We start from the raw sequence: 27,387 nt of genomic DNA, 5'->3' as shown, positions 1-27,387 counted from the left end.
GTTAGGTGTTGGGACTATTATGGGATGATCTATGTAGGGACAGAGCAATGGCCCTTTTCTCAGAGTGATGTGGACCCGGCTGCTCAAATACATTAATGTTCCAATGCAAATGACTCATTTTGTAGGAACATTAAGTTCACAGCCAATTTGTCAATATAAGAAAACTACCACCTCATTTTTTTTTTAAACTCAAAAAGTAGTGTTTAAATTTTATGAGTTATAAATTCCATTTCGGCAAAAGACAAATTGAAACACACAAAGGTGGTATTGGAGCCTCCCTGGCACCGTGTTCAGCTTGGCCGCCATATTTTCCAGGATGGTTAGGGGACCTTAAACTGTCATCTGAGGATTGTTAAAGAAATTTTGGGTTTTCCTAGAGAAGACTAAAGGAAGACATGGTATCTACTTACAAATATTTGAAAAGCCGTCATGTAGAAGAAGAGATTAGAACTTGTTTTACAACTTATCATGGTAGGAGAAATAAGGGCTTTGTATTATAGAGACTCCAGCTTCAGTTTTGGCTTCATCACTTACTGCTTACATGACCTTGGACAAACTATATGAACTCTAAACCTCAGATCTGTTATCTGTAAAATGGGGTATATTAGTTTCCCATTGCTATTGTAACAAACTTTCATGAATTTAGTGGCTTAAAACAACCTAAATTTATTATCTTACAGTTCTGGAGGTCAGACTCCGAAATGGGTCTCACTGGGCTAAAATCAAAATGTCAGCTGGGCTGCATCCCTTCTGGAAACTCTAGGGAAGAATCCATGTTTTTTCTTTATCCAGCTTCTGGAGGCCATCCACATTCCTTGGCTTGTGGCCCTTTTCTTCCATCTTCAAAATCAGAAATGTTGCGCCGAGTTCTTCTCACACTGCTATCATCTCTCTGGTTCTGTTTCTCCTGCTTCCCACTTCCATTTATAAGAACTCTTGTGGTTACGCTGGGTCCACCCAAATAATCCAGGATAATCTCTCCATCCCAGAGTCAGCTGAGTAGCAGCTTCATTCCATCGGCAACTTTGATTCCCCTTTGCCGTGTAGCCTAACATATTCATATTCATATCTTTCCAGGTCCATTATTCTTTCTACCATATGAGGATAAAAATATCATGAGTGTGTATCTAAGATTCCATGCAGGTGAGAGATCATATGCATTTTGAGGCAAACCCAAACTAGTATCAAGTTCAAAATAAATCCAGGTTTAGGTAAGGAGAGACTTTATTTGAAAACACTACTGCAAATGATGGGTAGAGTGGAGAGGGATGGCTGTAATGGGAGAAGCAGACCGTTGCAAGAGGAGAAGTTCCATCCATCAGATTTGCAAGCATTTCCACTGTCAGGCAGCAAAAGGCTTTTCTTTTACAGAGGAATAAACAAGGTTAGAAAGAACTGTGTGTGGGGAAGTGGGCTGAGCTGGTGATGGTGTGACTAGATAGTTGATCAGGGAATGTTGTGCCCTGAGCTCAACCTGTTCTCAGGACAGCCGTTCTGGAGGGGTTGTTTGCTGGCTCAGCTATGAGTAGATTACTGATTTCTCTGAACCCATTTCCTCATTGTAAAATTGTGCAAATACAGAGCTTGTCAGCAGGCTTCTGTGAACCCAGATGGTCTCAAAATTCTGTGCTCTTCCAGAGAAAAGACCAATGATTACAAATGCAAACTCAGTCTTTACAAAGTCCGCTTTAAAGTTGAATCCTTTTAAAAAGCTGCAAATTTATTTTCTGAAATATGATTATCTATTTAATGACATGAAATCATCCTCAAAGAATTTAATGAAATAGCTTTCAAATTTTTGCTTCATTATTTTTTATAACACCAGAGCATAGTGTAAATGCTCTGATTTAGAAACTTTGTGAAGGGGACCCAGCAATCTGTGTTTTATTAATAAGTTCTCCAGGTAATTCTGATACACACCAAAGTTTGAGAACCGCTGGTAGATTGGTTGACACCCTCTCTGAAGCCAGATTGCCAGGGTTTGAATCCTGACTGCTGTTTATTGGCTGTGTTATTAGGGTTCATTTTCTCATCTCACAGGGTTTTGGAGAGGATTGAGTTAATTAAGTGTGTGAGAATGAAATGAATGATTCCCGGCACTTTGTTGAAATGTGTCTATTTCAATTATATAATTACTCCATTATTATTATTATCATCATAATATCTGGAATCAATCTCAAATTTGTTCACTTGGTGCCTTGGAGAACCTGTTCTAGGAACTATGAAGTCTCATAGAGAACACAGAACAAATTATTCCAACATAATATGGCATTATGCATGACAAATGAAAAATGTCTCTGTGGGTACAGAAGTAATGCTGGGGTGAAGCAGAGTTTGGGGAGACAAGTTAGCGAACTGGTGAGCAGTCAGATAACCAACAAGGACCTACTGTAAAAAAAATAAATTAAAAAATAAAGGGTCAATGGAGGGTCACTGCCATTTTTGAGACTTCCGGGTATAGGAAAAAAAAAGAAAAGGAAAAAAATTTGAAACATGTCTGAAGAGGGTTATAAAAATTGCTTAATTCACAAAATAATGAAAGGATTTCTTTAAAAATATTTCTTTATAAAACATTATAGGCAAATTGATCTGATAATGAGCCCGAGTTGAAAGTTATACGAAGCTTGTCTTCGTTTCTCATTCCCGTCTGCATCTCTGTGACTACATTTAACTTTACTTGTATGTAAATCAAAGGGCTATGTTTGTGACCCTTTGTGAGGGTGAAGCCTGGGCTAATGACCTTCCTGCCCCCTGTGCTGGGTCCTGGGTGTCAGAGAAGAGGTGAGAACGATTTCAGGGGGGAGAAAAAGGAATATACCAAAGCAAAAATGTACAGAACAGCAGCATATACCCTAGAAACCACAAGCGTTTGAGACAGTGAAGCATAAAGTGCAGGGAGAGGAGTGGCTACAGCTACAGCTGGGGAGGAAGGCACAGGCCAAGTCATCAAAGGCTTTCTATGGCCACCAAGGAGCCTGGACTGCATCTTGTGTATAATTGGGAGCCACTCGTCAATTTCAGGAGAGCCATGGTCAGTTTTGTATTTTAGATCAATCACTTGGGTGGCAGTGTGGAGGTGGGGGGGACTGGAGTGCCAGACAGAGGCACAGGGACCATACAGAGGACCTCTGCCTTTGCTGAGATGATGAGATGTGAACCCAGGCAGACGGTGATCTAGAGAAGGGTCGGCTAATTGAAGGTTAATAGAAACAGCAACACATACAGAAACTGCTGATGACTTCCTCTTTGGAGATATGGATGGAAAAGACAGCTCGTCCTTGAAACTTAATAAAGTCACACAGCTTTTAAGTGGGCCTAAATATACTGCTCTACCCCCAATCCTGTGGCAAGCTGTCCAGCCAAGTGTGTGCACAGCCTTGAGTGCTGAGGCCCTGGGAAGCTGCTCAGAGGTGGTGGGTCCAGGGAAACCCCAGTGGAGCCAGGAAGACCGCCCACTTCTTGGTCATTCGTCCCTTTGCTGAGCTCTGCTCATACCCTTTTGAGCATGCCATCCGTTTCCTGCTGGACCTCTGTCTGATGGACTGGTGCTATCTTTACCCAAGTGGAAGTGATGAGTGAGCGTTCTATCCCAAATTCCTTGTTCATGGCTAGGGCTTGGGGGACACAGTGGCAGTGGTACCTTTGAGGTCCTGACCTCCCTGTCCTTCATTCCGTCTCACTCTTCACAGCCTAAGTCATGCTTGCTTTCTTTGTCTTGCTTGTTCTAAACAGTGTTGCTGAGGCCCGTCCCTGTTCCTCTCCTTTCCCCGCTGGTTCAGCAGTCATCTGGGCCTGACCTTCATAGCCTCTAGTTATTAGGATCTCTGAGAGTTGGAAGCTGCCTTTTAGGGCCCATTTCTTCCACTTTATTTGGGGATTCCTCTCTGTGGTGACTTCCCTTTCTTTATGTCTCCCATCCTGTGTTGACATGCCACTTCTGCTCGGGACAACCACTGTCCCTTTCCCCTAAGAATTGACTGTCACCCTGAGAATTGTTTACCAGCATGTTTCTGGGCCCCAGAGGGAACAGATGGGATTACGTTTAGAGTAGATGACTCTGCTATCATGTTCAGTCCACAATGCTGGGGGGGACATAAACATCAAGGCTAATGGATTCATGGACCTTTTAGCAAAAGTGAACAGGGTCAGGCTGGAGGGAAGTGATTTGCAGCACATAAATGAGTCTGCAAAGCTGAACTGAAAGCTCAAAGTTGAATTTAATTCAAGCTATGGAGATTAATCAACCTTTTCTCCAACCTGTGGGATAGGAGGAAGTGGTTAAGAACACAGGCTTCAGAATTACTCTGTCCATGTTCAAAGTAAGGCTATGACATTTGCCAGCTCTATGACATTTGCCAGCTCTGTGACCTAGGGCCAGATACTCACTCTCTCTCTGTGCCTCAGTTTCTTCATTTGTAGAATGGAAATAATTATAGGCCCTGCCTTATTTAGTTTTGCAAGAATTAAATGATATAACACGGGTAAGGCTGTACAGAGTGCTACCTGGAACATAATAGTAATAGTTGCTAACATTTATTAAGTGCTTCTTATGCACTAGGGGTCAAAAATATTACACACTACTATTCCTCTTTGTCGTACGGGGTTCGACAGAGTTTCTTCTCAAAGAATTAGATTTGGCTGACAAGAAACTGCAAAGCAGAGAGGCTCCACGCAGAAAAGCATGCATCTGATCACATTGGGGGCTTGTTAAAAACACATTCCTGGGCTTCATCCCCACAGTTTCAGATTCAACAGGATTGTGAGGGTGTCAGTCTGAGAATTTGCATTTCTAACCAGGTCCCATTTGGGGACCAAACTTTGGGATACACTGGCGTAGAGGTTAAGAGGCCGCATTTTGAAGTCAGAAGGATTCAGATTGGAAACTGAGCTCTGGCATTGTATGGCCTTGGGCAAATTACTTTGTCTCTTTAGACTTCAGTTTCCTTGTCTCCAATATAAGTCTAAGAACTAGGCTGTGTGAAGAGTTAAATTAGATGATACTATAGTTAGCGCATAACATGCATTAACTATTATTCCTATTCTTCTGCTAAATTTTGGGCAATATCCTGGTCTTCTCTGTGCCTCTACTTTATTATCTATAAAGTAGAAACATTCACTAATCAGTAGTATATGGCAGATGAAGGCACTCAATAAGATAATAGCCTTGAGTCAAACTATTAGTGACCATTCTAGAGATTAAACATGCAGTCCCCTTCTGTAGCACTTTAAACAGGACTTGGAATGTCTTCCTCTTTTTTTTTTTTAATATTTATTTGTTTACTTATTTTTTGCTGTGTTGGGTCTTTGTTTTTGCGTGTGGGCTTTCTCTAGTTGTGACAACCTGGGGCTACTCTTCCCTGTGGCGCGCGGGCTTCTCATTGCGGTGGCTTCTCTTGTTGCAGAACACGGGCTCTAGGCGCGCCGGCTTCAGTAGTTGTGGCTCGTGGGCTCTAGAGCACAGGCTCAGTAGTTGTGGCGCATGAGCTTAGTTGCTCCATGGCATGTGGGACCTTCCCAGCCCAGGGATCGAACCCATGTCCCCTGCATTGGCAGGCAGATTCTTAACCACTGCGCCACCAGGGAAGTCCGGAGTGTCTTCCTCCTAAATGAGAAAATCCTCTGCTACTGCAAGGGGTCTAAGACTCCCAATAGAGCCTTCAGATTCTAGCTCTCACCTTTAATTTTACTCCCTCTTTGCCTTCTTCCTCATATTTTTCCACCAAAGCGGAATCATTCATTTTATTTCTCTTGGTCCTGGTTTGCCTTTATTTATTGCTGATGTGTTATCCTTTGCAGGTAGACAGTTGTTTCCTTCCCCAGCCATCTGTCATGAGTCGGGAAGGAACATCTACCTGAGTGAAGACTGCGTCAGGGTTCACTGGAAAGTTCTTTAGGAGTGAAATATGGCTTGAACATTTAGTTTATATCTCTTACAAATGGTATTTTCTTTTCTTTTATTTATTTATATTTTTTGCGGTATGCGGGCCTCTCACTGTTGTGGCCTCTCCCGTTGCGGAGCACAGGCTCCGGTCACGCAGGCTCAGTAGCCATGGCTCACGGGCCTAGCCGCTCCGTGGCACGTGGGATCTTTCCAGACCGGGGCACGAACCCGTGTCCCCTGCATCGGCAGGCGGACTCTCAACCACTGCGCCACCAGGGAAGCCCACAAATGGTATTTTCTCATTGAGGTTAGATTTAGGAATGTTCCCAGACTTCTGAACTTTTCCACTTTTAATGCCCTTTGTTTCTATAGTTGTATTGTCAGCTTTTTGGTTCTGATTTTTGTTCTTGTTTTTTACCTTATCTCCTCTGCAAGCCGTAAGACACAGAAACTTCTTAGCCACCAACAGCTTGCAGCAAGGTAGCAGAGACAGGAAACATATTTCATTGCTGGTTCTTTCTTAAAGACTGAAATAGATGCCAAGTTTCTTCCTGGGATCAAGAGCTCCAAAAGCAAAGAGAAAAGCAATTTAATATTAAGACACTTTACACAAAGGTTCTTGCATCATTACAATAAACCCCAGAAAAAAAGGCAAGCTTTACTTAGATCAACAATTCTTTAAAATAATAGTACAATTTTCCGTGGGAGATACTGGGTTAGGGAGATATTTTAGTGAGCATGGCCTTTGGTGAATGTTAACGCCTACACAGAACCATCCCTGCACGGTTTTTCTATGTTACTCAAGCTTGAATTTTACCAGTTAATTTTGTACACGTCTATTATGAATGCTCCTTTTATTGGCAACATTAAAAGCCTTGCCAATTCTTTCAAAATCTAGTGGCAGAACCTCTTCTGGGTTTTAGGTGTTTTGATTTAATTAGCCTTAATAAAAATGTTTTATAATAGTATTACGTTTAAAAAATCATGTTTTCTCCTTTTCTGTTCTATACTATTTCAGCTTTAAGATTGTGACGACTTTTGCTAAAGTATGGCTCTAAATTAACAGTCTGAAACTTGTTTAGCAAATGGATGTCTCCAGACATATGAGATGCAAAAAATGAAAGGAATAATCACACACAATGTTTCAAGTTCCACTGAAGGTTCTGTCTCAGTGTTGGAGATGGCTTCTGCATCCACTGGGTCTGAGAAGCTTTCTTCTTTGTCTATATTTACGTGTAGACAGGTCTTCCCTCACAAGTAATAGGAAAACAAGTTTCAATTCTAGCACTATCCTATTTTGCTGTGTCATTTTAAACTTAGGTCTTGGTTTCCATTATTGTCCATCCCTAAGGTGGCCCTTCCAGCTCTAACATTTTATGGTCGTGGAGGATGTTATCAGCAGAGTTACTAAGTGATTAGTTCATATCATAAGATTCTCTTTTTCTTTAAGAGTAAATTCCATCAAACAAACAGCTAATTTGGAAAAAAAAAAAAGGGTCACGCCTCATAGGGCAAATTATTTTGCTAACTTAATCTGAATCCAGAAACTGTTTTTCAAAAAAAAAGGATGGCTTTGATTTAATGGTTTTACATGTAAATCTATTGCACATTTTTAAAAAATAAAGATTTCTGTAAGTAAGTTGTAGAAAAATGAAATACTGGAGTTGTGAAGGACACTAATTTTTCAACTTAAATATGAAAAAGACAAAATAATAATTCTGGAAATAGACACAGCAGCTCTTAACTAAACGTCACACCACCCGCTTATATGTGAAGTGCCTCTGAAGGGCTCAGGGGACCCAGCTGTGGCAGCGCCTCTGCGAATACACCAGCACTGTTGGTGATAGATGACATTTTGGTTACTAATGAACTAAAGAACTGAAACCAAGAATTTAGTTGGAGAGAGATAACCAACTCAGCACTCACAGGAACAAAGGTTAAGACAACCATGTTCTTCATGATGATGTCCCAGAAGATTTTTCTCATTTAGAAGCAATCACTTCTGACCTTTTTCCTGAGCAGACAGATGACAGAAATGGATAAATGAGAAACAGGCAAATAGAAGACAGAACACTTTCCTTCAACAAACAGTTTTATTCCTGTACTAGTGAGAAGGTGTGTAAGACACTATATAGATTTTTTTGACCATAGTTACAAATATGAAAATATATTAAGCAAATACATAACTTAAATAGAAAGACGAAGGAAGTGCTTTCTTCAAATAGAGTTGGTTAGATGCACAATATTGTGGGGAGGTACTACCATAAGAAAAGCATAGAATCATCTACTGCCATTTTAAATAACCAGATTTGCAGAGAAAGCATACATGGTATCAAAAACGTAAAAGTGCTCTATTATAAAACATAATAAGCTCAGTTGCTAGATGTATTTACATTATTTATTTAAGCTTCACACAAATCAAGGAACAGCCAGAAGTGCCTCCATGGACAATAACGTTATTAGATATTGACTACCTAACATCCGAAGTATTGGGCCAGGTGGACATATATACACTACCAAATGTAAAACGGATGGCTAGTGGGAAGCAGCCGCATAGCACAGGGAGATCAGCTCGGTGCTTTGACCATCTGGAGGGGTGGGATAGGGAGGGTGGGAGGGAGACGCAAGAGGGAGGAGATATGGGGATATATGTATATGTATAGCTGATTCACTTTGTTATAAAGCAGAAACTAACACACCATTGTAAAGCAATTATACTCCAATAAAGATGTTAAAACAAAACAAAATAAAAAAAAACAAAGTATTGGGTCAGGAGCAATTTCCCCTCAAAAGAAGTGTATGTTGAATGTCTATGAGCTGTGCACTAATTTCTATAAGGCAGGAGTAGAAATGAGTTTAAAGACTTGGTTCTTGTCATCGCAGAGTTTATAAGCCTGATGGGTCCCACCTGGGAAACCAGAGATTAAGGACTCTTCAGGTAAGAATATTGGTGTACCTGGTTGTTAGTGTGGCTGAGATTAGGAGATTTCACGAAGGCCACTGTAGACTCTCCCAGTAGCTCACAGGGGAACACCACCCAACTCTAGGGCATACTCCTAAAGCCACAGTTGCATCTGCTCCTTTCTTGTTGGGATGCTTACCTGCTCACTCAGCTATGAAAACACAACATCTCAAACATAACAAAAAGCTTGCTCTTAGGATGAAGATAGTTTTTCTTAAAAGCAATTACTTAAGGCAGAAAGCAGCCATAACTAAACTCTCTTGTGAATATTCTAGAAGGAACATGTTACATTTGTCTGATATTATTCACCATTTTCAACAACTTATTTTGGTATCTTACATAAGATCATGTACAGTGGCATATAGGTTATAAAAATAATCTTTGGTAACTCTGTTAATAGATCTTTTTATTTCTATTACATAAACCTTTATTTTAAGAGCATTCACCAACAATTTTCTTATTTCATGAATGCAACTATATAGACAACCTTTAAAAAAATAAAATGCCTCATTTTTGTTGCATACATTTATTCCTAGGGAGCCTCCCTATAAGAAGAGTATTCTTTTAGTCAGAAATATTTCCATTGCTAGAAACATTTTTAGAACAGAACAGATTTTTGCTATTATCATGGCTGCATTAAATGTTACCCTGCATTTTAACTAAAATGGCCAAACATTTTCAAAGGCATCAGCCACTACAAGAATCTAAGCTAGTGTGTTCAGAATTCCAAACTCAGTTTCATCAAACACCTGGTCAATTCACAAAACTAAATGAATCAATTCAATTGCTTAATCAGCTAAATCATCTGGCCAGCATAGTCAAAGCGAACCACCCCCCCCCCCAAAGGATAATACGCCCTAATAGAAGCATTTGACATCTCCAAAGAACAGTCTGGACATACAGAAGGGATGGCATTTCCTCCTCCTGATGGTGTCTGCTTAGAGCCCCCTTTTCAAATATTTTTCCTTCTTTACATCATTTCACTCATTTTCTGCAGTCACGGTTTATAGATTTTTTTCCCTTGATGTGAAACAATCTTTGAATACTTGATATGATTTGAAATCTCAGGTTAAAAATACTCAGAACCTTAACAGCGCATTTGGGCTGATAACAGCCTTTTCCACTCTGTCTCTTCAGAAATGAGGTACTATTGAATCCTTGCTCACAGCCACTTTGGGGAGGATCAGCCATTCCTGCTTGCCACTGTGTCTTGATGATCAATTACTTTCATTTCTTCAGCGAAATGGAACCTGGAAAGTCCTTGAACTGCTACCTCAAACAAGCAGCTTATTACCTATTTCTTCTTCCCACCAGGGCAGGTTTGGTCTGGCTTACATGTGTGAACTAAAACTCTAGAGCACCCCAGAGTTGGGGCTCAGATTTTATCACTCACTGTCATCCAGATCTGGCAGGTTTATGATTCCAGGATTCCAACCTTAGAGACGCAGAAAGCTAAGTGAATGAGAATTTAGTATATATACGGCTGATAGCTTTCTTGCAAGAAGTAAGGAGAGTGTTTAAATACAAGAACCTAGATCCTGAGACACTAAGAGAATCAGAGTGTGAAGTACAACATGTGAAGTCTAATTTTGTATTGCTGGACATCTGCTTAGTGGTTTCATATTATTTTCACATGTCATGTTGGGCTTTCTTCCAAGATGTAATAAAATTAATTAAAGACCCTCCCAAATAAAACTGTCCCCAATATGCTGTGTGCTGTGGCCATTTTAGTGTTTAAAAGTGAAATCATCATCATCTCTTCTATAATGTGGAGCCTGAAAAGACTATGAAATACCAAAGGGTATGAGGAGATAAGATGAACAGAAAATAAAATCACCTTCTACTAGGAAAGCAAACACATTCAAAAGGGAGAAGGGGAAGAGTAGTGAAAAAGAGGGACTCAGAAGTGTTAAGGGCTGGTGAATTATTTAGGACAAGTATGTGCAGAGCCAGACAGGAAGATGAGCCTTAGAAAAATCTGATTCAAGAGCTGAAAAACTGGCTGCTATCCAGAGAAAACAGAATAATACGAAATTGATTTAATGAGTAGAGATTAAAGGAGTTAATTATAAAGAACTTGGATAAATAATTATTAAGATGCAAGACGGGACCCTTCTGACATTTGATAGCTCAATAACACTTTGAAGGCTTGATGATTAAAGTGTACCGCACAGGTGCACTGCCAGGATGCCCACCGCGACAGGAAACGGAGTGTTTACCAAGACATAACACATCATGGGATTAAATTAAAATACATCCAATTGAGCTGAATGTCAAGGAAACCTTTTTTTCCTCCTCCTAAATTTAATAAATAGATCAACTAGATTATGTATTTAGTCTTTGGTGGTGGTGGAAGGGAAGATAGTGAAATATTTGTTGCTAAGGAGATTTAAAATTAGACAGGTGGAGGGTAGGAATAAATATGTCCTGCATTAGACCAGAAGAACATACAGTTTTCCCTTGTCACGTCCATTTTTATGACTCCGATTCCACCCCAGATATGCCAGGGTATTTACTTTTACAGACGTGTAGGTTTTTTATGGTTTGAATTCTTGATTTGTTCAATTAATTGCTTTCTCTTTTTGGTCCAGCGATTTGCTAGAGAAGCAGCATCAGCTCTTGCCAGTGTGTGGTCCGCGGAAGGCTGCCGCTGCCCTGGTGCTCGGTAACCTCACTGCCTCACTGAGGCCCTCTTTCAGGCTTAACTGAAAATAGTAACAATAACCCCAGCATTATTACTGTGATGCTTTCTCTGTATTAAGTAGAAATGTGTAGTTTCTAGGACAGTGCCTAGCAAGTTGCAGGCACTAAAACTTTTCTGAATAAATGAAAAGCCAAAAATGAATTTCTTTCCATGTCTGAATGTGCTTTGTGCCCAGCGACGTTAGCTTAAAATTCTGTTTTTCTAAATTTCTTGCTTTTTCTTATTAATACAGGGAAAGTTATTCCTAACAGACACCACATCTCATAAATCTCCGACCTTTATTTTCTCCCTGGTGGTACCGCTGCCACACTCACATGTATGTTGTTCCTTTTCATTTCTAGAAGAGCCACCTGGTTTCCCGAAACAGGGTCAGAGACTAACACTGTCATTTCACAAGGGCATTGAGCACAATGATACTGTGAAAACTTGGAATCCTCTTCGCATTCATTCTTATAAAGTTTTTTCCTGTTTCTATAAACTTCAAAGAGCCCTGGAAATTTTTCCAGTTTGGGTGGAGCTTTACTTAACTATAAATAACTCTTTTAGGAATATTTAATGATTTTCCATTACTATGCCAAGGACACCCATTATATTACTTATGGGACTCTATAGTATATAGCAAAAATACACATTTTGAAAAGAAATGTACTCTTTCTGCAAATGAAGCTGTGAGATCAACAACCTTGATTTCTAATTCTTAAGTTTATTTCAGAGAAATTTGTAGTGAGAAAAAGGCAAACATTCCTGACTCATCTCTCAGGTAGCCATGAGGATAACCGTGCAGATGCCTGTCAAATTCTCTTCAGGAAGACCCTCGGAACTGGACCTTGGGGAGGGCAATGCCCACTTTCTGACTCACTGAAATTTGTTATAGTCAAAATAGGCACACACACTGAAGATCAACTTGGTAGAGTACGTAGTGCTTTTTATATTAAATGCAACTGAAGGTGTCCACCCTATATTGTGACCTCAATGATTTACTAAAAAAGGCTTTTGGAAAATTTTATACTAAGCACCACTGAATTTTTGTGTTTTTTAAATTAACGATATATGATGATTGAGGACATTTCTATAGATATTGATGTTAGGCCCTTTGATCAGGAGTATAATATGCCACCGCAATATTCTTTTAATGGGAAAACCAAGTATGACGGGTGCAATTTTGACTTTTCCAGGAATGCAGCCCCCAAGAAATGAGACAAAGACGAGCACGTGTCCCGTGGGCGACACACACATCCCAGTGTGGGATGCGGGTTCGCACAGCACACCGTGGATGCAGTGAAACAGTTTCCCATCACTATGGATGGCACTCTGCATGTTGACTAGGTTTCCAGTCAGGAGGGCAGATGGCATGCTTCTTCATATGGGGAATTCATCACTTCTGTTTGGGTCGTTCTCTCTCAGAACCCTCAGCCCTGCAGCCTGGACTTGCTCAGCAAGTTACGTGGCCCCTGAGCTGACCACGTTGGCTTGAACCTCAGGCAGGAGAAAGGGGAGAGACTAACGACCTGAGGAACAACCACCGATGTAACCTTTGGTGCTGCTTAATCGCGTCTCCCCGGTCCTTTCTTTTGATTGTTATGTTTGCCAAATCGCATTTGGATCATCTTTGGATCCCAAGATTCATGGGACGGCAGTGCAGCCAAGCCCGCTGTACTCCCTGCTCTGTCCAGCCCTGCCCTTCATCCTGTCCAGTAAGGATTAAAACGGGTAAAAACCACGGCCCCACCACAGCAAGCACCTGCGTACACTTTTTACCAGTCGTCCTGTGATACAGGTTGAATTAGTTTATGTAGAACAAGCCATGAACACTTTAGTGTGGAAAAATAGTATTATATAAAGCTTAATATTAAACATTATGAAAAAATACATATTTACAGAAGAAACTACAAAATACAACTATGTACAATAATATCTGTTACCTTTAAATTACATAAATTCTTTAAAATTCTCCAGATTAATAAATTATACATAGTATCAACAGAAATAGCTGGCACCTCTGTAGGGCATGAAGCAAGTTTTTAAAAAGAAATCACACAGTGAATAGTTTTGATCCAGGAGATCTCCGGGTGCATTCTCAATGCCTTGAATAACCCGCATCTGAAAGGAAGGACACCAGAATTAGAGGCTGTAGCAGGGTGTGTCACAGTTGTTTCTTCTGTGTATGAAAATGACAAATGGCAAAGACTCACAGAAACGACGGAAACTCAATATGGTTTAGGATGAGACCATCCCAGGTCATTGCATTCAGAACCATAGATTACTAGAATTGGAAAGGACTACTGATTGCAGTCTATCCCCTCTGGTTTTACAGGTGAGCCCACAGACCCAGAGAGGCACAGAAACTCACTCAGGGTTACACGGCTTGTGAATGCTAGTTAGTTCCAGAGCTGTTCCTGAATCCTAATTTTCAGATGCCTGAAGCGAACCATACCATAGTTAGCTTCTTTCAGGAGCACTCAGGATCACACTAAAAAAAGACTCTTAAACAAGTCAAAACAATACAAAGGAACCTCCAAGATCCTCCAGAGCCCCCTCCATCCTGGAGCTTCTTAAAGAATCTGCCATGCAAAAACCTCAGTTTACTATACAGATAAATTAGGGGGTAATTATTTACAAAACAAAAGGATTATCTGATTTACAAAGAACTCCCTTCAAGTAGCAGCCCTCTTATGTATGGGTGCTTTACAGGTTATTAACTATTTAACATACTGGCTAGATGGGTGGGTATAGAGGGTGCAGAGAACTAAATAAAACTGAAGAGCATTTAGAAATGGTGATAAAAGAGCTCTAAAATAATGTTTGTCTCCCCCCCACAAAAAATAAATCTATAGGTGGATATTGGTCCGTGTGGCAAGAAACTGAAACTTATGACAACAGCTACATGAGTGAACATCTTGAAGTGAGCACTCCAGCCCCAGTCAAGCCTTCAGATGACTGTAGCCCTGGCCAATGTCTTGACTGCAACCTCATGAGAGACCCTGGGCCAGATCCATTCAGCTAAGCCCCTCCCAAATTCCTGGTCTACAGAAACTATGAGATAATAAACATAGAGGTAAGCTGCTAAGTTTTGGTGTAATTTGTTAGCTGGTAATAAATAATACAATGTAACTTCAAATTTGCAATTAGCCAATGTGCTAAATTAGATCTTAATGATGGTCCTGAGTAGGAAAAGGCAGACCCTTCATGTGTCAATTAACTATTGTCTGATCAAAGCAGTGCCTTACAAAGTTTATACATATTTTTTACTGAATTTGTCATTTAAAAAATGTAACGTGCTTGTTCTAGGAAATTTAGAAGAAACATAAAATGGAAGAAAACTCATATATTATTTTACTGCTCAGAGAAATTTATTTAGTATTGTGGTATATTTCTTTCCAGTCTTTTCTTTTCCCCTTATGTGTTATTTTTGTTTGTTTTACGTTCTTCGTTTCTTACTTAACTTATTTATGAGAATATCTATACTATTATAATATCTTTAAAAATATCATTCTTAATGACTGCATCGTGTTCTACTCAGTGGACGCACTGTGGTGTACTTAGTCCTCCACTGTTAAACATTTAGATTTTTTCACTCAGACCTTTAACTATGAAAAGCTTCATACATAAAGCTTTTGCAGTACTTAGGGTGGCAGTAGAAATACTGGGTGAAAAGAACCTATTAAGGACCTTGATACATGTGGCCAAGTTCTTCTCCAAAGGGATTGTACAATTTGAACTCCCAGTTGCTATTTCAAAGCATCCTCCTTAGCACTGAGCCTTATCCCTTAGAAATGTTAAGCCGAGTCCTGAGTAGAGGGCACCCCAGGCCTCGGAAGAGATACCACGTGAAATCTGTGCTCCACTATGGGGGCTCTCCTCCCCACTCTGCCTCTCTTCCCTGTTGCCACTTTGTGAGGGCATTTCCCTCAAGCCTTTGGGCAGAAGAAGAGATGCGCGGTGCACGTTGGAAAAGCTTGAGGTTTTTAATGGTTTCCAGATCCACTGTATTTTGATAAATAAACATAAATTAGTGAAGTAAGCTCCTACCTCTGTGATACTCTGGATTCACATTTTCGTAGATTGGAAACAAGGGGTTTTCTTGTTCACTCCGTAGCTTCCTTGCTCTGAGAACATCTCTTACACACTGATGTAGGTATACATACTGACACTATGAAAAAGCAGAAGACATGTCAGAGGAAGGCAAATTTTCAAGCATAAGAAAGACACGGGGGGGCTTCCCTGGTGGCGCAGTGGTTAAGAATCCGCTTGCCAATGCAGGGTACATGGGTTCGAGCCCTGGTCCGGGAAAATCCCACATGCCGCGGAGCAACTAAGCCCGTGCGCCACAACTACTGAGCCTGCGTGCCTAGAGCCCATGCTCTGCAACAAGAGAAGCCACCACAATGGGAAGCCCGCGCACCACAATGAAGAGTAGCCCCCACTCACCACAACTAGAGAAAGCCCGTGTGCAGCAAGGAAGACCCAATGTAACCAAAAATAAATAAAATAAAATAAATTAAAAAAAAAAAAGTAAGACAAGGGAGTCTCACCAAACCTCAACAGTAATGGGATTCTATATGGTTAGCAAATTTCTTGATCATCCCTTCACTAATGGTCTCTAGTATGTAGAAGAGTGACTGCTTTCTATTACCACAGAGGATAGAATAATGATAATGGGTAGAGAGGTGGTGTTTATTCATGTTTTTTTCTGTACGTGCGTATTTAGAGTATGTTCTGTGAGGGCCTACAACTATGTCTGGCCACAGTAGGTCCTCCACAAATAGTTATTAAATGTACAAATGAATGCCAAAAACTGTGCAATGCATTTTACATAAATTATCTCCTTTGATTATTTTGACAGCCTCATAGAGCAGATATAATCATCCATGTGAGTGGAGACTCAGAGAAGTTAAGTAACTGCTTCAAGGTCACATAGCTGAGAAATGGGACCCTAGGATTTAATCCTGGGTGTGTGAGCCCAAACTTCATGTCTTTTTCACTACACCAGTTTTCTTAGATGAAACCTAATGTCATTGCATTGTTGAATGAGAAAATCATTTCACTGCATACTGTGCTATTTCATTCCCTTTTGAGGGGGAGTATGGTGAGAAAAAGGAGGTGTATACAATAGGTGTGTACATCTTGGTTCTCTCAGCATCTGAGTCTGACTCATGGAAGAATCTCAAATATGTTGGCTGACTGCAGAAAACCACAGAGGCTTACACAGTGAGGACAGACCCACCTGTCAGCTATCTGGAAGCTACTTTTTTTTTTTTTTTTTTGCTGTCCCTTTGGAGAAGGTTGTGCTCTCCTTTGTGCAGCTTTTCTTTATTTTGGGAAATGCTTAAATTCTTTACAAATAGAATGATATTTTTATGCATGGTCTGCCGATGATGGCTCTGCTTCAAGAGATGAGAATTCTTTTAGTTCAAATTTCTAAGGCTGCTTCGACACCTCTCCTTGGGTCAGAATTTGAGCGAAGAGTTAACCAGATGTAATGTTTAAAATGAGTTATAAAGAACAAGACAAAACTAAATTTCAGCCAAATTTTAAGCTATGAAATCTGGTCACATATCAGAGTTATTTTCATAAAAAGAGTCATGGACACTAATTCAGCACACTCTCATTTCGACCTGTATGAAAACAAGTCTATCCGGAATTTTTGAAGCAAGTATTGTAAGCAGAATCTAAATATAATTATGTGTTTGTGTGAGAAAGTGACAAATTTTGTGTTGCTTTGAAGCCTTATCAGACTCTCCTAGATTGGAAAAGCAATTTCTGTCTCCTCTGAATGTCTGTGTGGCCCATTTACCAGGGCATAGTGATATGGGTCTGGTCGTTGCTGACCTAAGTCACCACTTGGGTGCAGAAGCATCGCGCGTCTTGTCTGTGGTTTAGAAACTAACTACTTTGAAATAGAAACAAGTATAGAAGAGTCAGTGTTTTGGTGACCAAAAGGACACCACAAAGACCTCCACTGACAACAGAAGCTCAGCCATAGGCGGCCAAACTTGTGCATTGGGTCCCCTTCCTTACTACCAACCGAGCTGTCTAATAAGGGAATGAATGTCTGTGTAACCTTAGTGCTCAGCCTTGGGCTCCCTCAGTGACACAGCACTGCTCAGATGAGAGACCCTGGGCTCGCAGTCTGCCACCAGCTGGCCTAGATGGGGATCTCAGTTTCCCCATCTATAAAACGAGGAGAGCAAGGTCTCTTCTACAGCTAACATCTTTTGACTATTAATGGTTTGTATTAGACTTTGTATTGCTGTCAATTAGATGGATATTGAAAAACATTACTAGACACTATGTTTAAGGTGATCCATGTGGTCAGCTTTGGAGTATTATCAAGGTTTGAGACACAAAGGGAGACTATAAAATCTTACCTCATCAATGATCTTTAAAAGTGGACAAGTATTTATTTTTATGGGTTGACACTAGGCATTGCCCCTGGCTGCATGGTCATCTACTCATTGGACCTCATCATATAGGTCTGGTATAATCATTAGATTAGGATATTTCAAAGAAATCAATCAATCATAAGTGAGGCCTGTGTTAATATTAATAACTATTCTCTGCATTTCTGCTCAGAAACCGCGCTCACTTGTTATGAGTGTTTTATGACACCTTGATCTTGAAAATTCAAGAAGAGTACTCTCCTGAAAATGGTTTTTAGTATAGGCAATCATTTTTGTCATCTTGAAAACAATCTACCAAATTATAGACTGACACTTCCCTGTTTTCTCCCATCCAAAGTATAATTCATATTTTCAATTCTACTGGGATACTAAATGAGTTTGAGAACTTAGAGTTTGGCTGTGAATGAGCTCTCGTACCTCTATGCTACGTCTTATTAATAAATTCTTCAACAGTGATCCACCCTGGGCTTTGAAACCAGTTAAAATTCATTAATTTGCCTTGTCTTAAATATAAATTCTTCTTTTCCCTACAGAATACCCCTTTGAAAATGATTACTACTAAAACCTTCAGATTGTTAATGTGCTTCCCACTTTCTTCTTTTCTTGTGAATTCCTTTATTCCTTATTCACATTTCATCTCTCTTCTTTGTTCTTGGATCTTTAAATCTTAAAGGCAGTTACAATACTTGACCTAGTAATAATGGTAGTTCATGTTCTTCAGTCAAATACTGGGTCTATCCTACTGGTAAGGGCAATACATTGATGGTTTCTTTTGGAAAACATACAGTCAAATCGGAGTACAAGAAAGCATTAAACTTTAGAATCAAAATCTACCCTGAATTTCTCCCTGGCTTGTGCTTTATTAAAACTTTCCTTTATTATTATTATTTTTTTGTTGTGCTTCTCTCTCTCTCTCTCTTTTTTAAACATCTTTATTGGAGTATAATTGCTTTACAATGGTGTGTTAGTTTCTGCTGTACAACAAAGTGAATCAGCTATATGTATACCTATATCCCCATATCCCTTCCCTCTTGTGCCTCCCTCCCACCCTCCCTATCCCACCCCTCTAGGTGGTCACAAAGCACCGAGCTGATCTCCCTGTGCTATGCGGCTGCTTCCCACTAGCTATCTATTTTACATTTGGTAGTGTGTATATGTCCATGCCACTCTCCCACTTCGTCCCAGCTTACCTTTCCCCCTCCCCGTGTCCTCAAGTCCATTCTGTACGACTGTGTCTTTATTCCTGTTCTGCCCCTAGGTCCATAAGAACCATTTTTTTTTTAGATTCCATATATATGTGTTAGCATATAGTATTTGTTTTTCTCTTTCTGACTTACTTCACTCTGTATGACAGACTCTAGGTCCATCCACCTCACTACAAATAACTCAATTTCGTTTCTTTTTATGGCTGAGTAATATTCCATTGTATATATGTGCCACATCTTCCTTATCCATTCATCTGTCAATGGGCACTTAGGTTGCTTCCATGTCCTGACTGTTGTAAATAGTGCTGCAATGAACATTGTGGTACATGTCTCTTTTTGAATTATGGTTTTCTCAAGGTATATGCCCAGTAGTAGGATTGCTGGGTCATATGGCAGTTCTATTTTTAGTTTTTTAAGGAATCTCCATACTGTTCTCCATAGTGGCTGTATCAATTTACATTCCCACCAACAGTGCAAGAGGGTTCCCTTTTCTCCACACCCTCTCCGGCATTTATTGTTTGTAGACTTTTTGATAATGGCCATACTGACTGGTGTGAGGTGATACCTCATTGTCCCACTTTATTCTTAATGAAAAGTAGATAAAGTCTAATGTATGAACTTCACATCATAAAAGATCATTTTTCCTATGTCCAGCCAGCTGGTGAAGCCTTAGTTCCATTCAACTTCACCAATAGCTGTAGTACGAGATAATATTTATAGGATTGTACTTATAGCCTTTCATGGTCTCTGAATGCACAGTTTAGCAGAGGGGCAGGTATGTGGACAAATAACTATAGAGTGATAAACGTAAGACAGAACTGTTTATAAAGCTTCATACATGAGAAGAAGCCATCAGGTTCACTTTGGAGGGAGGAAAATATGGAGCTAGAGAGAAAAAGCGACATTTGTTAAGAATTTGAGCAAAGAAATAGGATATTCCAAATGATGTAAATAACACAAAAGTTCAAATATATTCTGAAAGCTGTGAGGAGTCTAGTGTAGTTAAAATGTAGGGTGCATAGGTCATGGGAAACTCCAGGACAATCCCCCAAATGAGCACTGAGTCCCATAACATCCCACTGTTTCCTCCTCGTGGGAAGCAGATGAGATAGATGGACAGTTACTATCACCTATTGTTCTTTAACAAGTTATTGCTCCGTCTGAGTGTCTCTCTCAGAGTCAGGCTGCAAACATGCCCCAAGCCAGGCTAAAAGAAGGAGGGACACACTCAGCAGCTAAAAGAAGGAGGGACACACTCGCAAACTCCCTGTCTAATGCCTCCTTGTTTAGAAACCTTTGCTCTTTAATATATTTATCAAAACTTGTGAAGCCCTGCACCCCTTTGTCTCTCAAATAACGTAGAATAAAGTTGAGGTTGACTCTCTCTGCGGACCCAGAAAAGTAATACAGGGGATGTCAGAATGTCCTTTTTCCTTTGCTGGAACCATCACCCACAAGGGCTCAGCTGTGGATCGCACCCCTTTGCACTCACTCTCAGAACCAAGTGAGCGGTGCCGGTTCGGAGCATCTAAGACTGTAGAAGGAGCCCACCTTCAGCAGAGCCTTCAAGCAAGACAGATAATATCTGGATATTGTTTGGGATTTTGTTTGATAAAGGAAAAGGAAAGAGAAAATTTCTATCTTATTGCAATCTTTATTCAGCATGATCAAAAGAATTGTTGATTCTGGCCCAGAGAGGGAAGCCTTCCTTAATTTTGACAGACCCTAAAACAGTGGGGATGGGTGTCGTTATGACGTGAAACTGGGGAAATAAGTTGGAACCAGGCTACGAAGAGCTTGAGCTTCATTTTAAAGCAATGAAGAGCTTTCCACGATTTTTATGCAGGGAGTTGACACAGCGAGAGAGCACTTTGGTGGTGGCAGTGGTGATGGAGCTGTTAGGGCAGAAGCTAGAGGCAGGAGAGCCACAAGGAGGCTACTGCGAAGGCCCGCTGGGAGTTAGTGAAGAGCTGGGCAAAGGCAGGGGTGAGAGACTAGAACAAGGAGAAAGATGCTTGGTAGAATGTACAGGGCTTAGTCACTGCTCGGATGTAACTATGGGAACTGCGGGAACAGAAGTCAGATCCCCAACCAGGGATCAAACCTGGGCCCCCTGCAATGGAAGCACGGAGTCCTAACCACTGGACCGCCAGGGAAGTCCCTGTTGTTTACGTTTTTAAAGAAAGATAATGAGTTCGGTTTTGAGGGTTTTGAGTTGGAGATGAGATGACTGTAAAGCTTCCTGGTGGAACTGCCCAGGAGGCAGGTACTCAGGTGAATGCTGGGGAAGGAGAATGAGATTTGGGAGATGTGAGCACCTACGTGGTTCCCAAAGCCACGGGAGTGGAGGACATCACAAAGAATGAAGATGGAGAGAAAGAAGAGCTGTGCCTTGAGGACAGACCCTTGGGAACTCGAACACTGAAAAGGCAGGCTGAAGAACAAGAACCATAGACTCCACAGAGGTTAGGAGGAGAAGGGGAAGAGAACAGGGGAAAGAGGAGTTATGTCCAAGGAGGAGGGAGAGCTTTGGCATATCGTGTTGCCCCTGCCCTGGAAGTTAGCCAGTGATATTTACAGTAGGGGGTGCCTGCTCTTTGCCAAAATGCATCTCCAGAGTTCTGAGCAGGTGTACAGAAGTGATACATGGCCCAAGAAGCTCTGACAATAACCAGGGAGCCTGAACCCCACCCCCCGCCACACACACACCCCTTGCGATTATTTATAATGTGATAATCTCCTCTTCTCCAAATTACAAATTAAGTATGGTTTGAGTTTGTGAAAATGAAAACAAATTAGTAATGGAACATTGATGCTGACTTTTTAGCAGCATAATTGTAGGATATTTGTTCATTCATTTAATAGATTAAAAAAATATTGAGGTTAGGGCAAAGGAAAACAAGTTCCTACCCTCTAGGAACTTGCAGTCTTATGGAAAAAGCTGAAGGAAAACAATTATGATATAGTGTGATATAATTCTACAACCCTTAATTAAAGAACAGAGCCAGACAGTGGTCACCAGTGGCTGCCAAAACCGTTAAGCGAAAGGCTGATGGGAAACGTTACAGTGGATGACCATTGTCATTTCATCAGCATGGAGAAGAGACACAGACAGGAACTGCCTCCTGATATGATGCAACAGGAAATACTCAGCACCACCCACGAAGCATGTGGTGGTAAAAAGGAACCCAGACTTCATGAAGTCTCTAGATCTAATGACCCACTGACAAAAATTATGGGAAATAGAGGAATACATTACCTTACGTTATGAAAAATGGAATACATTATGAGGAAGCAGTCAGTCACATTCAGAACGTGGGAAAATCTATGGAAAATGAACTGATTTCTTTAACAAATAAATGGCACAGAAAACAAATCAGAGGGAGGACTGTTATAGATGAAAAGAAATTTAAAAGAGACTTCAACCAAACGCAATGTATGGACTTTGGATTCTAACGCAAACTAAGTGTAAGAAGCAATTTTTGAGATAATTAGGGATATTTTAACACTGACTAGATATTAGATGATATTAAGGGATTATGATTAAAATTGTTAGGTGTGATAATGGTATTGTGGTCATGATTTTTAAAGAGTTCTTAACTGTAAAAAAATATATATATAACTGTAAAAATATATATGTAGTAAAAGATATAATATTATTAATAATGCATAATATATAAATATATAAAATATAAAAATATATTATATTAAATATATATGTTTTTAAATACACAGTATTAGTAGGATTTGCTTTAAAATATTCCAGTGAGGTCATGGGCTGGGGGAACAGTGTATGTGGGCTATAAATGCAAAAACAACACAGAATACTGATAACTGTAGAGACTGAGGTTGGGGTATGGACATTCATTATACTATTTTCCCTAGTTTCATGTATTTTTTAAAAATTTCATAATAAAATATTTAAAATTTTATTATGGAACTGGGGATAGAGGGTCCTGGGTGTGGGCCCTGCCTGTATGAGGCAATGACGACAGTGTTTTCCCAAACGTGTAACAGAATATGAGGATCTGCAGGATATTAATATGTGCTATACAACAAGGGGATCCAGGGGCTTCCCTGGTGGCACAGTGGTTGGGAATCTGCCTGCCAATGCAGGGGACACGGGTTCGAGCCCTGGTCCGGGAAGATCCCACATGCCACAGAGCAACTAAGCCCATGCACCACAACTACTGAGCCTGCGTTCTAGAGCCCGAGAGCCACAACTACTGAAGCCCGCGTGCCTAGACCCCATGCTCCGCAACAAGAGAGAAGCCACCGCCATGAGAAGCCCGTGCAACGCAACGAAGAGTAGCCCCTGCTCGCCGCAACTAGAGAAAGCCTGCGTGCAGCAACGAAGACCCAACGCAGCCCAAAACAAATATAAATAAATAAATAAATGAATTTATTTAAAAAAAAAAAGAACACCCCTCAAAGTGTGTCAAAGCAGTTTCAGCAATAGTGGGCTCAACCAAGCTCGAGGGGAGCCTTTGCTGCAGGACATCTCTGTTTTGTGGAGCATGGCCACCTGCACAGCTTTCATGTATCCTGCGACTCTAACAGGGGACATGGTAGCATGTAGAACTTTTCACCTTTTTGACCATAGGCAATTTTTTTTTTTTTAATAGAGGACTTTGCAGAGCTACTTGGGAAACACAAGGGCAAGAGAACTTGGGCCTGGTAAGGCAATGATACAGAGGAATGACAGGCTTGGTCTCTCTGGGGACACAGATTTGACTCTGAGGCTGTGGGGCAGGGCACGTGGGGCTTAGGGCTTGTGATTCTCTAGAACAGGGTTCAAGTCCCAGCTCAGCCACTTCATAACTGTGCAAAACCCTTTAGCCTCTCAACTTCAGTTTTCTAACCTGGAAATGGAAAATAATACTTCTCTCATCTGTTTTTTTTTTTTTTTTTTTTTTTTTGGTGAAAACTTAATGAGATAACATGTTCAGAAATGCCCTGCAAATGTCAAAGGACTGTATAAATGGAAGCATTTATCCTTCACAATTAATGTACACTCCTTGGTGTGGGGTTGCAGCTGGGGTGGGCTGAAGGAGAGAAGAGATTAGAATCTGTTTTCTCTTTACTAACTGAAGTTCTTGCGCTCAATCACCAGCCTATCTTAAAATGACCTTCATGATGAACTAGCTGACCTTTCCCCATGTTAATGCATTGATTAAGAAAAAAAAATCCATTTTTCTTCCTACCCACCTAAAGAAGATGGGCAACCAGTTCAGTAAAGATAAGAATATACATCATCCTCAAGGTCACTGAAATTTGTTTCAAAATAAAAAGTCCCAGAAAACATCAATATTCAATTCTCTTTCTTCTCCTAAAGAGTCATAGTTCTTTCCCCTTATCAGATTAAAACCCTGGACATTTTAGAGGAGGGAGACAGACAGGCTGGTCTGTGTCCTTCAGCCGAACTCTTACCTCAGTCTGGACCATGTGAACCCTGTGAAGTCTTAGGTCATGCACTGCTCCATAAATGTCCACAGAATCTTTGGAATCTAATTGCTGGAGGATTCGGTCCAATGCGATAAAGGTTCCAGTCCTACCCACACCGGCACTAGAAGAGAGCGTAAAGAAAGACTGAGCCTTTTTAATTAAACTGGCCTTTCCGGACTGCATCCAGAGACTCTAGCACCATCTTTCCTTTCCCTTCCAAGTTAGAGGAGACTATAGGAATACTTCTTTCTCTCAATGTGCTCTCTCAAAGAAATACAACCCAAGGCTCTGGCCTTCCATCTTTCCTCCTTCCTTCCTCCATCTTCCCACCCTGCCAGAGGTAAGGACTTGCTGTGTACCATTTCCATGCATGCTTTCATACTCTTCCTATATTCATGTAAATCCACACACAATATATTCTTTCAGTGTGTTTTCAAAATTTACTAAAATGGTAACATGTTTTATGTATTCTTTTGCCAACATTTCTATTGAATATATTTTTGAAATTTGTCTACATTGTTACATGTAGATCTAATTTCTTCTGTAGAGTTCATAAACCACCACTAATCCATTCCCTACTGATAGACAGTGAGATCATTTTTAGTTTTTCTCTATTACAAACTGTGTTGCAGTGAACATCATTGTGCACATGTGTGGGGATTTCTCAAGGGTTGATATGTAGAAGCAGAACTGCTGGATCACAGCAATATGAACACCTTCAGCTTTACCAGGGATTGTCACATTGCTCCCTAAAGTGATGGCGCAACCTGGGGATTTGGTGCACATATTTTAAGATAAAGAAGAACAGTTTTTCAGTGGTATTGGGTGAAAATGCCCACCATTCTTTAGAAAGCAGGAAGCTCTTGAGAACCTCACGTTCCTATTAAAAGCATCAGGGTTCCAATGACATATAAAAGCTGGGCTCCTAGGGTGCTGGGCAGATTTGGAGAAAATGAGTACATTTGACATTTCTCTTACTGTAGCAGTTCCCTGCTCTTTATTTATTAGTGCCATTCAGTTAGGGCTATCAGAGTATTTCTGCAAACATTAATTAGCTAAACACCAGGCTCCCCAGGGAGAAAGACAGTGACAGACTGCTTGTTAGCTTGATTTTATGGACGCACAGACTGAAGCAAAGACAAGTCAAGAGAGAACAGAAATTTAAGAGCAAAATTGGGTTGCCACATATGGCAAGTACCACTTGACTTGGCAGGGAGTCTAGAGCAGGGATCCTGAAGGCTGGTTAGGTTTTACACAGGTGGAGGAGAGAGAGAAGGCCATTCCAGGAGTAAGAATGGTAAGAGGCAAGGATGAGTGTGAGCTGTCTCCTCCCTGGCTACAGTGGGAGGGGAGTCTCTGGGCATTTGGTTAGGGGGGTGAGATGGGGCCTAATTATGGGGGACCTCGCAGTCACAGAAGAACTTTGCATTTGCTATAGTAGGAAAAAGAGCAAGAGGGAGAGAAAGATGGAGAGTGAGGGTGAGAGTGCAAAGGAATGAGGCTGGAGAGGAGTGGGTGGAAGAGGGTGGAAGAACATCCCCTGGGCCTCTGTAGACTGGTTGGGTAGACAAATCCTCCAGCCACTAGATTCTTCAGGCTTACACCCTTATTTCTACTCCTGGCTGCCACTTTGTTGGCTCCGGGGGGCGGAGTACCTGCAGTGCACCGCGGTGGGCCCGGCCCCCGGGGTCCTGTTGATGTAGTCCCTGACAGTTCTCACAAACTGGATCAGGGACTGGGTGGTCTCCGGGACTCCGTGGTCTGGCCACACCGTATAGTGAAAGTGGCGGATGAGTCTGTGCGCGTCCAGCTGTTCCTCCTGTAAGAGCAGAGCGACTAATAAGAGGAACGGCCCAAGGCAAACCTTCATATTTGACAACCGTGCCCATGCAGGGATTCCTATGAGCGAAACTACAGGAGGAGAAACCAGCAGACAATAGGACTGACGGGTGTTCTTCATCTGCCCAAGCTGTGTTATTAAACGAAGTCAAACAAACCAACATACGCTGCATATCCGAAACTCCCGGATGGTCCACTCGGGCAGCACAGACTCCGACAGCATCTGCAGGATGAGGTCCCCATAGTAGAGGGAATCCTGGTCCGCTGGCCAGTAATGGTCACACTTTACCTAGAGGAAGGCGGGCAGAAAAAAAAGTGAGTCCAGAAACGCGCCTCCCCCATGAACCTGTACTTTCCCTCCTCGAAATGTCTTCCTGAGTTGGAATCCAGGGTGAGCTGCTGAGGCAGTCTGACCATCTTTTTCGCATTAACCTGCTCATGGCCAGGGCTGAAGCTGGGCTGCTGCTCCAAGTGAAGGAGAGACACCGTTCAAGGAGCAACCCCCCACCCCCAACCTTCGGATTCATTTTCCTTTCAGGTTCAGTGTTCTATGGCTTTTGTTGAGTTTTTATTGAGTTCCTCAGCATTTCAATTCCACTAGCACATAAGCCATATCTTACAATTTCTCGGTTTTGTTTGTTTTTCTGAAGAAAGATCCAGTTGCGAAGAGGAAGGCATTGTCTCCCTGGCCCTTTTCTGTTTATATTTTGATATCGTTGTCCCAACCTGGGTCCAGTGCCATGTGATCTTTGAAAAGTCAGCACATTGAGCCAAGCTCACATTCACAGGTGGAGACAGGCGAAAGAAGACTGTGGACATATAATTACTGAGCACAGTTACTGGGCACTTCATGTAATCTCTCTTTCTAATCCTCAAAGTAACCATACAAAGTAGAGGATTATAAATGCCAGTACAAGAGGTTTGCTTAGTTTGCCCAGATAACTACCTTA

The 27,387-nt window shown here is 41.1% G+C and overlaps 1 protein-coding gene across 4 annotated transcripts in view; it reads right to left on the bottom strand.

Annotated features, from left to right (window-relative positions):
* Window positions 1-11,622: 11,622 nt before the first annotated feature.
* Window positions 11,623-27,387, bottom strand: part of PTPRB (protein tyrosine phosphatase receptor type B) — a 114,123-nt gene continuing 98,358 nt past the window's right edge. For all 4 annotated transcript variants that reach the window (XM_079936692.1, XM_079936693.1, XM_079936694.1 and 1 more), the window contains 5 exons: window positions 26,604-26,726; window positions 26,254-26,417; window positions 24,584-24,719; window positions 15,577-15,697; window positions 11,623-13,647 (listed from right to left, as the gene is read on the bottom strand). In XM_079936692.1, coding sequence (XP_079792818.1) covers window positions 13,625-13,647; window positions 15,577-15,697; window positions 24,584-24,719; window positions 26,254-26,417; window positions 26,604-26,726 — 567 coding nt within the window. In that variant the 3' untranslated portion in view covers window positions 11,623-13,624. The remainder of the gene's footprint in view (window positions 13,648-15,576; window positions 15,698-24,583; window positions 24,720-26,253; window positions 26,418-26,603; window positions 26,727-27,387) is intronic.

Source organism: Stenella coeruleoalba (genome assembly GCF_951394435.1).
Source record: "Stenella coeruleoalba genome assembly, chromosome: 11".
Taxonomy (NCBI): domain Eukaryota; kingdom Metazoa; phylum Chordata; class Mammalia; order Artiodactyla; family Delphinidae; genus Stenella; species Stenella coeruleoalba.
Note: the sequence above shows the minus strand (reverse complement) of the source record. Positions and strands in the feature narration are given on the sequence as shown.